Here is a 16,867-nt window from a genome sequence, read left to right on the forward strand (position 1 = left end):
TTCCATATTCCCTTTTGAAAATAATTTGTAATAGTTGATACATTTTTTATATATTGTTGATAGTTTTTCCATGAGCCATTGTTATAATTATCCTAAAGTCTTGGCTCTGAAGTGTGTCAAGTCGAGGACAATCTTGAAAGCAGTTTCACAACATTTGAATGTGTCATTAGAGTTGGGAAGTTACTCTGTGAGTCTCTGTCCCATTGAAATGCCATCTGGCAGTACTTAGATACCAGCAAATAGACAGAATTCTTAGAATTCTTGGCATGTAGAATGATGTCATAACCATTGCGTATTTTATTCCATAAGTAATTTATTAACAGAAATAAAAGAAAAGAGGGAAATCTTCAAGAGCTGGCAGAGAATCATGGTCAGTGACTGAAGTTATTGTCCAAGAATGTATTCCTTTTGAGACACTAATGTGGATATATTAGCAGTAACTTTCTTTTCATGCCCCTGCTTCTGGCTTTTATGCAGTTTTAAATTAGTAAAAACCTCCTGCAGGGCAGGAAGACTTTGCATTTAGGCTATTATCAGCTGGTTTACTTTATTGAAAGGTCTTTGTGAATGTAAATGGACTGTTGCAAATGTTTATTCTTGAGTTAATGTTTTTTTATGGACTAATGTTTATCACGTGCAGTTCCTAATGACAATTCTTTTTTAACGTTTTTCACTTGCTTTGTAGCAATAATCGTACTCTTTCAATGCAACTGGCTTAACTTATTCAAGGCTTAATATTAGGTTCTATCTGCATTTTCGTCAATGTGGCCACATCTGTTTTTGTTTTGTGGCGGCAAAATGTTGTCTGGGAAAGAACTTCATGGCCTGTTTTCTATCTCTCTCTCTCTCTCTCTCTCTCTCTCTCTCTCTCTCTCTCTCTCTCTCTCTCTCTCTCTCTCTCTCTCTCTCTCTCTCTCTCTCTCTGTCTCTCTCTCTCTGTCTCTCTCTCTCTCTCTCTCTCTCTCTCTCTCTCTCTCTCTCTCTCTCTCTCTCTCTCTCTCTCTCTCTCTCTCTCTCTCTCTCTCTGTCTGTGTGTGTGTGTGTGTGTTTGTTGGGTGGGCTGGGCTGGGCTGGGTTGTTAAGAGGTCATCCCCATGGGCCACTCCATGCCGGAAAACAAAGTGTAATAGAAGTGGCGCAGTGTCTCTGTGTAGTCGTCAAACATGACACATCTCATCATCCTTTAAGCTTCCTGCATTCAATGAATCGCAATGGGCAGTATTTGTAGAGGATAGCAAACCACATGAAATATTCATCCTCATGAATAAATTAGACGTTTATTCCTTTACTTTCACGGTGCACTTAAAGTTCTTAAAGTCGAATCACAGTACTGGTATTTAGTAAAACAGCACAAATGTAAGTGGGAAGTTGTTTTTGTACAACAATTAACTTAGTATTATAGAATAACTTCAATATCAGGATAAAATGAAAATTTTGCACAAATTTTCACAAATATTTTTTCTAACAATATATTGGAAAAAAGGCAAAACATAAAGCTTTGCATGTCGCCAATTAACACACAGTTTAAAATGTTGGTTTGACGTACATAATCCGTACAGATCAAATGATCTGTAACAAAGCAATAGTGACAGAGTTAAAACTTTTTTACTCACATTGTGTTGCGCTGTTCCTGTCGGATCCAATATAGAAGGCACAGCATCGTTTTTTTTTTATTTCAGACTCTCTGCAAATCCAATGCAGCTTTGGTGAACAGAAGAGACTTATTGCAAAAGCATTAAAACTGATTTAAACATTAAAAATATTTTTTTCTGGGTAAATATATTTACAAAAGCTGAATGTGTCTTGATTAAACTACTTTAAAATGTATCTGTACTACAAAGCCTATTTCTCATAATCAAACATGACAGCCCAGGGTTTGCCACGCATTGAAAAGTCTTGAATTGTGCACAAAATAATTAAACTGCCGGAATTAGCTCACCTGCCCAGTGTACGATCCATAGTTACATGTTTGCCCAGCTGCATGTGTTTTAGTAAGTATTCATTTCATACAATATCATTTCTTAATATATATTTTCTTTATATTCATAGGCATCTTTCAATATTTGGATCCTGTTCATTCTAACAAACAGAATCATTAAGAAAAGAGAAACATTTGACATTCAGTATATTCTGATTCTGAGCTGCAGGCTGGGTGACATGCTTCATACCTGCTTTCACTGTGGAAGAAAATGAGAATTGACACCAGAGATCACAGATAACATCAAGTCTCAGTGGGATATAGAAAACAAATTTTGTCTCCCATCTTAATGGATTCAGTGTATTTAATAGCTGAAAAGCTGATTCTGTTTTATCTGACGTCTTCAGAGAACTTTACAGAGATATACAGAGAAATGTACAGAGACCCTTTGAACAAACAGAAAAAGATAATATTTAATTAAGCTCACAATAAGGTACTTAGAGTCGCAATTAAAAATTAAAGATCAGCTGACTGCCTCAAATAAGTCAGAGAATGTCCATGATGTACAGTAAACACACCATTAGGTGGCTGGCATTTGCTAACTCAGCTGCTCTTGTTTACAAGAGTTCTCTTATGTCCTAATAAAGAGATAAAGTAGCTCCCGGCACATTAGATCACAGCTAGTGGTGTTATACTTGAGCGCCACGTGGAAGAATCCCATCAAAACTGCCTCCTGCAGAATCTTTTGATCCTGATGCTGTTTGTTATTAGCACACTGTTGCCTGCTAATTCTTTATACTTCCAGGGAGAAACACCACCTTCGCCCATCAAAGAGATGGTCGTTAATCCTCACACAAGTTTTCTGTAAGGAGAGCAGAGGGATCTATTTTCTAAACCAAGATTGAATTGGGGAAAAAAGTGAAATCCAATCACACTGCTCTTGTCGAGAGACACTGCATAGATCCTTTTACATCCTGGAATAAAACGGTAATTGGATTCATAGATGTTTTTAGCATGCCCAATTTGTTTATCAAATAATTTCAGAGTGAGCTGATTTCATGATGATAAAGGGGCTCTGTAACTGTCAACTCCATTTGTTCATTTTGTCCCACTAAGAATGCTTTTATCATGACAGCGTGTGCATTTTTTTACATTCAATATACTTACAGTACATGTAATCATGCAAAATTGTGCTTCTTTGTAGAATATGTCTATTTTAAGTAGACACCCGTGTAGACTTTTGCTCTGAGAACAAAATGAATGTAATTTTCAGCACTCTAAAATATGGTGAGCACATCTGATAATAATGTAAAATCAAAATAATGTAAAACGAGTTAAACCAAGGCTCATGATAAACGAGTTAAACCAAGGCTCATGATGTTCCAAATGTTTCTTTGTGCCATCATTTTAAAAGATGCATGCATCCAGTTTCTCCTTCACAGCAGTCTGCCGCCACCTGAATTTTTATAGCGCGGAGCGTGGCTGGCAAGGCAAACCCACTCATGTTTTATGAGTGAAGAATCAAAATGAGATCGAGTTGAGGGGAACACAAGCACAAATTTGTTTTTCTGTCATGGTGGGGATCTTACTTGGTCTACTGTTGTTGTTTTACTGAGGTAATGATATTTTCTGTCCCGTCGCTAGATAAATATAGCTGATAATTCCGATCCAGACACTTTTCTCGTGCACTGAATCATTTGTATAATTTTCTCACAACGCAATAGGATACTAAAAATGAAACGACAGCTGGATGAGGTGATATTTACTTACTATGAAACAAAACTGGCAAATATAGAAGACATTGTGTGTCAACGATGAAGCAGCTCTTTATTAACTCTTTCACCACCAAACAGAATTTTCTGTGTTTTTGTGTTTTCACTGTTATATGCTAGGGGGCGCTATGACACATGTTCTTAAAGTGTATTGAATCTCCTGATCAAAACACATGCGAAGACACAGCATCAAATGATCTCATGTAATCTTATGCATATTTAAAATAACACGATCATCAACATTAAACAGCATATAAATCAAAACTACCTAATGTTACTGAATGAAATGTCAACCCAGGACAAGCTACTGGACAGTGAAGCTTTAGGGGTGTTGATGGACTCGATCTATATGATCTATATGTTTTGGTCATCGTTCTGAATCCAATCCAGATGTAGTCTTTGACAAAAGAGTGATTTTTGTCAACTTTTATGCATATTCAGATGTTGATAAAAAAGAGTGCATTAAGCTGGAATCAATTTTTTTTTTTGTTATTTAAAAGCAGATGGTCTGTTCTTTCTTTTGATATATTGCATGTTCAGATATTTATACAACAAATATTCTGGGGGCCATGAAAGTTTTGTGGAAATTATCAAAAATGCTGGCGCTGGCTGGCAACTTTTTTCTTTTTAAACACTATCAGGAAAATATTGAAATGTGCAGTGAAAGAGTGCCTTTCTCTGACGTTCTATGATGTTCAAAGCACTTCTAAGGGTGCTGATTTTTAGAAGGCAGACGGAGATGGCGAATGTGAATATGGTTTGTGTAACATTAGCAACACATTACTGTTTGATAACGTAGTCAAGCAAAAGGCTAATCATATTAATTACAATTACGTGTCCAACGTTGCAAAGGGTGATATCTTTGTGCAGCGTTTACTACAGTAACTTGAGTAAACTTGAGTGGGTCTCTGAGCTGGTGTGAGTGAGTGGAGGCGGGGAAGCTATTTTAAAGCATGAAGACATTTTTTTCAAAGGAAAAACCTTTTAAATATGTAATTCTGGTGATCAAAGATGAATTTTAAAGGGGTACAATTATTGACTACAGGGGGACTTTAAGACATTTATTATGTTTATTAAGCTGTTTTCATTGTGAGGCCTGGTAAAACCTGAGGGTATTAAGAAGGTTATAATCTGCCCACAAATAGTATAAACTGCTTTCTTTAATATAGACATGACATCTCATTAATGTCATAACATAAGCCTCTTAATAAAATATGTTTGCAATAAATCATAATATTACAAACAAATATTACAATTGTATGACACACATTAATAAGCATAAGTATGGCATACAAAATAATACTATACAATCCTGACCCACACACACTTTCAATGTGAAAACCTAAATTAATGTTTTTTTCTTTTTTTTTTTCCTACTTCAAAGATTAACACATTTTGAGTTGCAGTCTGAGTTTTGCAGTCTAGACAGTAGATTTCCACTGGTGATCTGGATGGTCTCATTTGGCATCCTAAGTAATTTTTAGAATTGGGGCCGGCGGGTTACGCGGGTTTGCCATGTGTGTGCTATCCTTGCTGTGCCATTTGTGAATGGCAGCCCCTCAGGAGAATGAGGGTGTGCATAGAGACGCTGTGGACCAAAGAACCTGCGAGGGACACACAGCACGTCTTAGCGTGAGGGGAAGCCCTGTGCTTTTTGAAGTGGAACCTCAGAGACGTATTTACTCTTCTGGGAGCTGGGCCACACAAGAATACGTGTGTCATGACGGGATGTAGGAGCCGAGGAATGTTCTTCACAATCACCACACTGTAGGCCAGAGCCAGCCAAAGAGCAAGATGTTTGGAATATTTATTTTAGCATCAGCGTTTAAAAAAGACATTGGTTTATAGCCTGGATTGATGTTGGATCATGAAGAGCCCTTGTTAGGATTGCTTTCTGTTGTTCTTGGCTGGCATCCACTTGCACTCTGTGAAGAAGAGAAAAAAGAAAACTTGCAAGACGCTAGTGCATAGTAATGCAAAGATGCCCTTAAGACGTTTAATGTGCTGGTGTCAAATGATTAAGATAAGGTGCTTTTTTGAGACTAACCATTTTGTCTTGCAGAGCCTGAATTGAATGTGCCAAGGGTGCTGGACAATATTGCTAAACAAATCAAAAGGACAGTCAGGAGACGGAGGCACGCTGGTGACGATGACTACAATATTGAGGTGCTGCTTGGAGTAGATGATTCTGTTGTCCGTTTTCATGGGAAAGAGCATGTGCAAAACTATCTCCTCACCCTCATGAATATTGTGAGTATCCTTTCATCTTTAGCAGGGCTCAACTGGATTACTTTTTTAATTACTTAATTAATTCATTTATGTATTTTGGGTGCTAGAACACAATATTATTTGCCATATATAAATGGCACATACACATATATAAAGGTGCTGGTCATATAATGAGCATATCATCAAATAGTTGATTTATTTCAGTAGTTCCATTCAAAAAGTGAAATTTGGATATTATATTCATTCATTACAGACAGTATATACACTTGATATATTTCAAGTGTTCATTCCTTTTAATTTTGATGATTAAAACTGACAACTAATGAAAACCCCAAAATCAGTATCTCAGAAAATTAGAATATTGTGAAAAGGTTCAATATTGAAGACACCTGGTGCCACACTCTAATCAGCTAATTAACTCAAAACACCTGCAAAGGCCTTTAAATGGTCTCTCAGTCTAGTTCGGTTGGCTACACAATCATGGGGAAGACTGCTGACTTGACAGCTGCCCAAAAGACGACCATTGACATCTTGCACAAGGAGGGCAAGACACAAAAGGTCATTGCTAAAGAGGCTGGCTGTTCACAGAGCTCTGTGTCCAAGCACATTAATAGAGAGGCGAAGGGAAGGAAAAGATGTGGTAGAAAAAAGTGTACAAGCAATAGGGAAAACCGCTCCCTCGAGAGGATTGTGAAACAAAACCGATTAAAAAATGTGGGGGAGATTCACAAAGAGTGGACTGCAGCTGGAGTCAGTGCTTCAAGAACCACCACGCACAGGCGAATGCAAGACATGGGTTTCAGCTGTCCCATTCCTTGTGTCAAGCTACTCTTGAAACAAGACACAGCGTCAGAAGCGCCTCACCTGGGCTAAAGACAAAATGGACTGGACTGCTGCTGAGTGGTCCAAAGTTGTGTTCTCTGATGAAAGTAAATTTTGCATTTCCTTTGGAAATCAAGGTCCCAGAGTCTGGAGGAAGAGAGGAGAGGCACAGAATCCCCATTGCTTGAAGTACAGTGTAAAGTTTCCACAGTCAGTGATGGTTTGGGGTGCCATGTCATCTGCTGGTGTTGGTCCACTGTGTTTTCTGAGGTCCAAGGTCAATGTAGCCATCTACCAGGAAGTTTAGAGCACGTCATGCCTCCTGCTGCTGACCAACTTTATGGAGATGCAGACCCAAAGTGCTTGGACATAAAAACAAGTATATTGGCTATATAAAACAGTATAATGTGTCTGTACGTCAGGTCTTAAAGTGACAGCACTCTATATACACACACACACACACACACACACACACACACACACACACACACACACACACACACACACACACACACACACACACACAGACACATAATTGAAAATATTAATAAATAAATAATGCATGGAACAATACAATAGTTAATGAAACTGGTGATTAACATGCAGATTTCAATTCCAAATTCACTGACATACCCCTCAACTGGCCCAAAACTGTCTCACACTAGCCTCTGACCATCAGGCCATCTTTTTTGTTGACGAACCAATTCTCTTCTTCCATATAAAACCTATTAACCGTCTCCTCGTGATTCAGTCCTCTGATGCACATAAATGGAAGGCACAGGTGCTTAAGTGTTTTTGCTATTTTACAAATTAATTTCAAGATGATTGCTGATGTCAAAATTCCGCTTTAAGTGGATGGTGGCAGTCAACATTTGCTTATACGCAAATATGTAATTAAACTGCACCTGTAAAGAGATTGACCTTTTATGTGTGTTGGCATTGTCCAGATGTGGTCCTGTCCGTGACATATTCTGTTTGTGGAGGAATAGCTCATTCTTAGGCTAGCACAAGATATATGCGTTTTAAAACATGACCACAGATGCACTGTGCAATCTGTGGAGATAATAGCATCATAGATTCAGCACATAAACTATTCAACTGTAGATACACAGTGCCTGTAAGCTCCTTATGTCTGATGTATTTATGTTGCCCTTCAACTGATTGGATAATGTTACAGGATCAAGTGCAACCCACCCTTAGTTTTGCTTGAACAATTTGAAAGAATTAATGTCAATATATTCAAAGGAAAGCTCTACTTTCTTTTGTGGAGGATTTCTTTGCTTTTTCATCATGATGTGGCACACAACAAGGCATGGACCAAATGTGGCATACTTGAGGATGTGGCTGAGATATAAAGTAGCTACGAACTAGCTATGACTATACACTCATAACATTTTAAGATTAAAATGCTGCTTTTGAGAAATTTAGAAGTCCTTCCTCCAGTAGATGTCCCTGCTGCTCTGTACACCAGTGCATTGATGATATGTACACTACAATGTTTAATAAACCCTCACTAAAGATTGGCCCAGCATTCAGAATGTAATGAGTCTGTATAAAAATTTAACATTACTACAACTTTCAGACATGCAGACTTCTGTGGTTAGGCCCCTTGCATGCTTATTTAAAGCCCTGCTGCCTGAAGAGGACAATTTTCTCTATCAAACAGAGCTTCTGTTTAATTACATGAGGCGGCTGCGACGAAGAGAGGGGGGCAGTTCGTAAGGGACTAACCATCCTCTGCTGATTTAGAGAGTTGTTTAGGCAATCTGTGTTCATATGCCAATGGAGAATTTAATAATTTTGCACGGGTACATTTTTGTTGCTCCCTACAACAAATTACTACAGCAACACATTTGTTTTCCTTTCTGTGCCCCTCCCCTTCTTTTAAAAGCTGTCTAAACATGCATATAAAAGTAGTTTTTTTTCTGTAACATAGGCTAGTTGTTTTTCTCACCTTTCCCTTCTGAGTGTAGAGTTTGTGGCAAACCCGACAGCTTCTACCAGTTTTAAGGTGAACAAATGTGGGGGAAAAGAGTGTTTGCAGTACAAAATAATTTTTGAGGGAACTGTCAAAACAAATTGTAGTAATACTGATAAGAGTTCCCTTTCAGGAACGTCGAGCTGTGTGAAACGCTGCGGGAACGCCTCTTGCGTTGTGCGTCATGAAGCACGTATGGAATCAGCCCAATGGCGAGACAGGAAACTATAAAGCACACCCCTGAACACAATGGCGACAGCTTCTGTTGTCTTCAGCAAGCGCTCTGTGTTTTTGTCCCTGTGTTTTTGTCTGTTCTTAGTGATTGCTAGGCAGGAGTTTTTCACTTAAAAACTATATATATATATATATATTCACATATATCAGTATCACGAGCGAGCAGCAATACAGAAAGTGTGTTCCCCCCTGTACTCGTTTTCTCACGGGTGGGGATACACACGATCTGTGTGTTGTTTGTTTGGGAGTGCAGCATGCCCAGTCAGCTCTCGAGGGGGCTGATTGTGAGCATTGCGAGCGTTTTCCATTAAGAACGCTCCGCTCCCGCCGATCACTCTTCGAGGAGAGTGGTTCGGTTCGCGCTCCCCACGGCTCGGGTCCCGCTTCTGTCGAGGCAGAGCGGCGGCGCCTGTCGTGGTGATCGCAAATGGATCTGTCAGCGGGGTTTGAGACGGGCTCTGCCTTATCTCAGCCTTTACCTGCCAGTTCCAGTGCCTCAGTTCCGGGTGTGGAAGCACGCATTGCGGTTTCTTCCCCCCAGGCTGAGGCACCAATACTGCAGCTATCCAGTTCTGAGGAGCTGGATGTTGTCAGTATTGAGACAGGGGATGTTGAGGACTCGTCACCTCATTCCCCTGAACACGAGGAGCTTATGGAGGTGCTCACTCGTGCTGTGTCAAAACTAAGCATTGAGTGGCCAGCTGTTAGGCAGGAATATGTTTCTAAAAGCAAGCTTGACGAACGATTTTTGCCTTCCCGCGTTCAGCCTCCACGGCGGTGCCTTCCGTTTCTTCCCGATCTCCACACCGAGGTGTCGAGGTCGTGGAAGAGACCCGCCTCTTATCGTGTGTTTAGCCCCCAGACTTCCACATATTCTAATATATCGGGGGCTAAGTTATATGGTTATGGGGCGATGCCCAAGGCGGAGGAGACTCTAGCTAGCCATCTTTCTGCTGAGTCTTCCTCGTCTCTTAAGGCACCAGCTTTACCCACCAAGCCTCTCAGAAATACTTCGGCTCTGGTGGGTAAGGCTTATTCGGCGGCTGGTCAGGCTTCGGCGTGTCTGCACACGATGTCAATATTGCAGGCATACCAAGCCGATCTTTTAAAAGATATGAGTGAGAGTGAGGAGGTCAGCATTGACGTGGTTCGAGAACTGCGTCAGGCCGCAGAGAGACACTTGTGGCTTAATCTGTCTGATATGAAGGATAAAGAGAAAGCTTTTCTTTTGGATGCTCCACTTTCTCCATCTGGTTTATTCGGTGACGCGGTAAACACGGTCATAGATACATTTCAGGAAGAAAAGAAACAAGCTGCAGCTTTTCAAAAAATCCTCCCACTTAAAGTTCATGTCCCAGGGTCTGCTGGGCGAGGGCAGACCAAGCCGTCGACTAGCTCCTCACATAGGGCGCAACAAAGGCAGAGTGTCGCGTCTCGTGGCCCCCCTTCTAAACAGTGGGAACAGACGCGACAGTCTCAGGCGAAGCCTTCTAGTGGTAAGACTGATCTGAGGACATTCATTATGGCTAGGAAGGCTTCGTCTAAGAAGTCCTGACGCCACTGGAGTCAGGATGCTGAGGGTGGTCCCCACCGTGAGAGGGAGGTGTTCACCGCTTCAGACGGTGCCCGTTCTCTCACGGTGCCCTCAGGGGTCCCTTCTGCCAACCCCGCCTTCGTGTCGGGGCGCAGACGGGCCCAGCGAGCTATTTCCCGAGGGATGCTCGCCCCCTCTGAGGAGGGGTTTAGAGCAGTCAGACCAGTTGTCCCCTGCTGGTGCGCCGTTACAGGGCGCTGTGTCTGCTGCTCAAAATATTCTGGTAGGCTGGTACCCTAATTAGATTTTCTGGCAGAGTGGAAAAGTCTTCCAAAAATATCTCAGTGGGTTCTGCATTCGATAGAAAGGGGTTATGCCATTCAGTTCAGATCTCCTCCTCCTCGATTCAACGGGGTCCTGCCCACCGTGGTGGGCCCCGAGCAGGCTCTGGTAATGGAACAAGAGGTGAAAACGCTCCTTCAAAAGGAGGCTTTAGAACGGGTTCCTCCTCCCAGCGAGGAGTCAGGTTATTACAGGCGATATTTCATCGTTCCAAAGAAGGATGGGGGGTTGCGTCCAATTTTAGATCTGCGCCTATTAAATCTTGCTGTAGCCAAGCTCAAATTCAAGATGCTTACGCTAAAGCAAATCATGTCACAAATCAGGTCCGAGGACTGGTTTGTCACGATAGATCTGAAGGACGCATACTTCCACATCTCCATCCTTCCGCAACACAGGAAGTTCCTGAGGTTCGCTTTCGGGGGCGAAGCGTACCAATATCGTGTTCTTCCGTTTGGCCTAGCGCTCAATCGCAGCAGCAAGCGGCTCGGCATCGAGATGTCGTCCTCGCACACATATCTCCATCACAGATAACATCTTTTCTGGGGGTACTATGGGATTCTGTGGCAATTCGGGCTCGCCTGTCGCCTTCCCGCATCGCTTCGATTCTCTCAGCTGTAAAAAGAGTAAAGCTAGGCCAGTTGCTCACTGTAAAGCAGTTCCAAAGACTGCTGGGTCTGATGGCAGCCAGGTCCAGGGTTATACCCTGCGGCCTGCTGTACATGAGACCATTACAGTGGTGGCTCAGGACCAAGGGGTTCTTCCCGAGGGGAAACCCCCTCCGCGTGATCAAAGTTACACGGAGTTGTCTCCGTGCTCTGGTCATGTGGAGGGATCCTTGGTTTCTGTCCCAGGGACCTGTGTTGGGAGCTCTTTGTCGTCGTGTAACGCTAACGACAGATGCTTCCCTCACAGGCTGGGGGGCGATCATGAGTGGTCGCCCAGCCCAGGGTCTGTGGCAGGACCATCATCGATTTATGCATATAAATTGTCTAGAGATGTTGGCAGTGTTTCAGGCTCTGAAGCACTTCCTGCCAGACCTGAGAGGTCATCATGTTCTTGTCCGGTCCGACAACACATCGGTGGTCTCTTACATAAACCATCAGGGGGGTCTGCGCTCTCGCCCGTTATACAATCTGTCTCGCCGGATCCTTCTATGGTCCCAGGGGAAGCTTCTCTCATTGAAGGCGATTAATCTCCCGGGGTATTTAAATCAGGGAGCGGACATCCTGTCGAGGCAGGGGCCGAGGCCCGGGGAATGGAGACTCCCCCCCGAGGTGGTGGAGCTCCTTTGGATGCAGTATGGTCGTGCCGAGGTAGACCTATTTGCATCCAGGGAGACATCACACTGTCCACTTTGGTTTTCTCTCTGTCATCCAGCCCCGCTGGGGTTGGATGCTATGGTGCAGGCGTGGCCGAGGTCACGCCTGTACGCCTTTCCCCCGATTGCTCTGCTCCCAGGAGTTCTGGAGAGGGTTCGCCAGGACGGGGTCAGTCTATTATTGGTAGCCCCGTTTTGGCCGGCCCGAGTATGGTTCACGGACCTAGTGTCTCTTCTAGACGGCTCTCCTCTGGAGATTCCGATCAGAAGGGACCTTCTCTCTCAGGCGAGCGGGTTGATACTTCACCCCCGCCCAGAGTTGTGGAAGCTATGGGCTTGGCCTCTGAGGGGGCCCAGCTCGTAGGGGCTGGTCTCTCAACCGAGGTTGTTGAGACCATCCTTCATTCCAGAGCTCCTTCCACGAGGAGGTTATATGCCTTGAAGTGGAGGCTCTTCACTTCTTGGTGTGGAGAACACCTGTTGGACCCAGTTAACTGCCCAGTGGGTGCAGTGCTGGAGTTCCTGCAGGAGCGTTTCTCCTCAGGGCTATCCCCCTCCACACTAAAGGTGTATGTGGCGGCACTGGCTGCTTACCATGTCCCTTTCAGTGGAGTCTCTCTGGGGAGACACCCATTTATAACTCGCTTTCTTCGTGGTACTTTGAGGCTGAGGCCTGTAGTCCGCACGAGGGTGCCAGCATGGGACTTAGCTATCGCCCTAGAAGGTCTTTCCCTAGCTCCCTTTGACCCTATTGAAGAAGTTGCTGATAAGTTTATTACTTTGAAGACTATTTTTCTCCTTGCCATTTCTTCTCTTAAGAGAATCGGAGATATTCAGGCTCTCTCGGTTGCTCCTTCGTGTTTGGAGTTTTCACCTGGGATGGTGAAGGCTTTTCTCCACCCCAGGCCAGGTTATGTCCCTAAGGTTCCTACCAATGTGGCCAGACCTATAGTTCTGCAGGCCTTCTGTCCTCCTCCTTTTACATCATCTGATCAGGAAAAACTTAATCTGCTCTGCCCTGTTCGGGCTTTAGATGCTTACGTCCACAGAGCTGCCCTGTGGAGAAAATCAGAACAGCTGTTCGTTTGTTTTGGACCACCTAAGAAGGGGTCCCCAGTGTCTAAGCAGAGGATGAGCAAGTGGGTGGTTGAGGCCATCTCACTTGCCTATGAGTCGGTTGGTCAGCCTTCACCTTTGGCTGTCCGAGCTCACTCTACCAGGAGTATGGCGGCTTCCAAAGCCTTATTGTCAGGAGTCACCCTCCAGGACGTTTATGGTGTAGCAGGCTGGTCCTCACCGCATACTTTCGTCAGGTTTTATGACCTAGACCTCAGCTCCACCCCTGGGGCGCAGGTGCTTTCGGCTGAATTTAATCTTTGATTCACACAGTCGGTCACTTGCTCTTATGGCGACGTGGGTATTAGCGTTCCCGCAGCGTTTCACGCAGCTCGACGTTCCTGAAAGGGAACGTCCCGGGTTACGTATGTAACCCTAGTTCCCTGAAGGAAAGAGACGCTGCGTGTCGTTGCCATACTCCCGGCATTCCCTTGATCGACTTGCTTCAGACTTTTTCCAGAAGCTGTCGCCATTGTGTTCAGGGGTGTGCTTTATAGTTTCCTGGTCGATGACGTCACTCGTGACGTTCCGTCTCGCCATTGGGCTGATTCCATATGTGCTTCATGACACACAACGCAAGAGGCGTTCCCGCAGCGTTTCACACAGCGTCTCGTTCCTTCAGGGAACTAGGGTTACATACGTAACCCGGGACGTTTATTAGGCTTCTCCAGTTAATTTTATTTTATTTCTTTACATTCTTTGCTATTTTAGGGATTTATACTAAAATAGGACAATGTAAATACAAGAGGCAAGACTTAGGTTTAACTTGACTCAGCACGACACACAACAATGATCCAGCACAGGACTGCAAACACAAGGAGAATAAATAGGGAGCAAACAAGGCAGGTACCTTTGAGGACAGGTGGGGCAAATGAACCAATAATCAGGTAACAATGTGGGCGGGGCAATCGACAGGAGAGCACATGGCACAAGGAAACACACATTACAAGCCATGTGCTCACACCAAACATGACTAGAACACAAGCACATGGCCAGTAAAACAAATCACCAGCCATGTGCTCACACAAAACGGGACATGAACACGCAGCTAATGAACACTCATAAGCCACGTGTTCATACAAAATGTAACAACATAAAATCACACAGCTAGTGTAAACAAAAGTTGCGTGCTTCACAGCACAAGACAAAACATGACACGAAAGTATGCAGTCGATGTTAACACGAACCACGTACTACACAAAACACAGCACACATGGACAGAAGAGAGTACGGCCCGAGCGAACTCGAAACCGCACGCTCACACAACAAGACAGAGTACACGAGAACGAGCTTAAGCTCATCCTGTGCGCTCGCAACAGAGGACAAACCCGACACATAACCGAAACCAAACTAGACAGATATGCCGGGATCCAAACATCACGCCCCACACATGTAACAAGGGCATGCAGACATACGACTCCAGTACGCTCGAAGCCCCGCGCCCACACAAAGACATGACAAAACAGGAGTGTCGGAGCTCTGTCACAAAACCAAGAAATAAGCTAGACAGAAGTGACAGAACCCTGACATTTATATATATATATGTATACACACACACACACAAATGTAACGCTATAGGGCCAGTTGTTCAAATCATTTAATCTGGATCAAAATGATCCTAATTTTTCCTATTCAGGATCAGGTAATCCGCCTTACTTTCATGCTGGTTTTTCAAAGCAACATTGGACTGGATCACCCTGATCCAGATACACAGTTTTCAAGATTACCAAATCCGGATTACCAGTGCTCTAAATGGGACAACATATCACACTGTAAGTGTTTCTTATTTTGCGACAAAAACAAACAAACATCCACTTACATTCATAATTTATTTTATGACCCCTCATCTGAGCCACAACAAATATACATTAACAAATACATTGTGGATATTTTGAAAACGTTTTTTAAAAAGTGGCTAAATGTCCAATAGTTAACAAAATAAAGAATGTTCAGGGTTCTTCTTCATCTGAGGAGGAGAGACCAGCATTTCCTAGCCCTGCTTTTAGGAGGCAGATCAGAAGTTTCTCTTTGGTTTGCTGCAGTTTGGTCAGCTTGATTTGTTCCTCTGCCAGGAGTATCTTTGCTTCTGCTCTTTCAGTTTCTCGTTTAAGAAGTGAAGTTCATAGGTATCATCATTATTATTCGGCAAAGGAGGCTTCCAGCCTCTTTTCTGAGCTCCTGTGACTGCTGGCTCTACCAGTGAGGATCCAGGTTGTTCTACAATAATAGGGATGAGATCCAGAATGAATGTTTCCTCTGCATTAGAAGGAACTGGCTCACTTTCTTCTACAATCGTAGGCTCACCATCCCCTACAACACCTTGAATCCCGTGCAGAGCTTTAGAGTTCTCACCTCCAATATTGCCCAGAACCACATCCGTGTATTTACCTTTCCTAAAGGGTTTGTTGCCTGTTTGGGTGTGTTTTGCTTCAGCAAGGTCATTTTTTGCTCTGGCCCTCAGATTCTTCCATATAAATTTCACTTGCTCCAAGGTCCTCTTCTGGCCAGACCCCATTGCATTCTTTCTTCGTTTTGTTAGTCACCATTCCACCCACAACAGAGCTTCCTACTTTTGAGGCATGATGGCACTTAACCCTCTGGGGTCTGAGCTGTTTTCTGGGTCCTGGAGCTGTTCTGACATGCTCTGACATTTGTGCTTATTTCTGTTACTTGAGACAGTTTAATTGCTAAAGTCTTATTACATTGTATTCAGCACAAATTCTTCTACAATAATATGTCAGCAGCATGTATGTAAAAATTTGTAGTTTTGAGTTAATAATGTTTATGCGTGGTTTGTGAAAAAAAATTTGTCACTGAAAAAAGGTCATTTAGAAACCCATAGTGATTATTTCTTCATAAGACTTTTGAAAATTGTATCACGTAGCCTAGAATATTTCCTCCAAAACTATGTGAAAATCATTCTGCATACTCATTTAGATAAGACAATATATTGATTTAAAATTTGTAAGACACGTTTTGTGTGAGAAAGCTTTATGCGAGGAGGCGTAAACCACTCATTAATATATAGTTATCACACCTGAGAAAGACAAAGACCCTCCCCTAATGGCCCTATCAGGTGCTATCAGGCCCACTCATTATGAGAAGCCTTGCACAAAGAATGAGGAGATTTTAAAAAGAATGGCTTTTAGATTGTCTGGATTTATTTACAACACAACATAATCCAAAGATACACAACAAAGGACAAAAAGCACATTAGTAAAAAAACTGATCTATAGACATAGACTTGAACAGTCAGACACCTTTGTGCCATTCCAGAAACATAGGAGGCCAACATACCTGTCATGTCCAAGGAGTTTGATTTTTCACTTTACCATGTTCATGTACAGAGACTCATGTGAATGCTGAAGTCAGCAGGACTCATCAGTGGCATCTGGTCCCTCTCTAAAAAATAAATAAATAAACACTTGTGAATATGTTGATATCAGGAAAAACTATAGGGCTGCACGATTTTGGGAATACATTTGAGATTTTTCTAAAATGTACATTTTAGATTTTACACACACACACACACACACACACACACACACACACACACACACACACACACACACACACACACACACATACACACACTGCCGTTTGG

General features: G+C 42.9%; 1 protein-coding gene across 4 annotated transcripts in view; it reads left to right on the forward strand.

Annotated features, from left to right (window-relative positions):
* adamts3 (ADAM metallopeptidase with thrombospondin type 1 motif, 3) overlaps positions 1–16,867 on the forward strand; it is a 178,006-nt gene that overhangs the window by 48,323 nt on the left and 112,816 nt on the right. For all 4 annotated transcript variants that reach the window (XM_077231555.1, XM_077231554.1, XM_077231557.1 and 1 more), the window contains exon 5: positions 5,753–5,940. In XM_077231555.1, coding sequence (XP_077087670.1) covers positions 5,753–5,940 — 188 coding nt within the window. The remainder of the gene's footprint in view (positions 1–5,752; positions 5,941–16,867) is intronic.

The sequence above is a fragment of the Siphateles boraxobius genome, unplaced genomic scaffold (genome assembly GCF_051911475.1).
Source record: "Siphateles boraxobius isolate OS27281-9 unplaced genomic scaffold, OSU_SipBor_1 16, whole genome shotgun sequence".
Lineage (NCBI taxonomy): Eukaryota > Metazoa > Chordata > Actinopteri > Cypriniformes > Leuciscidae > Siphateles > Siphateles boraxobius.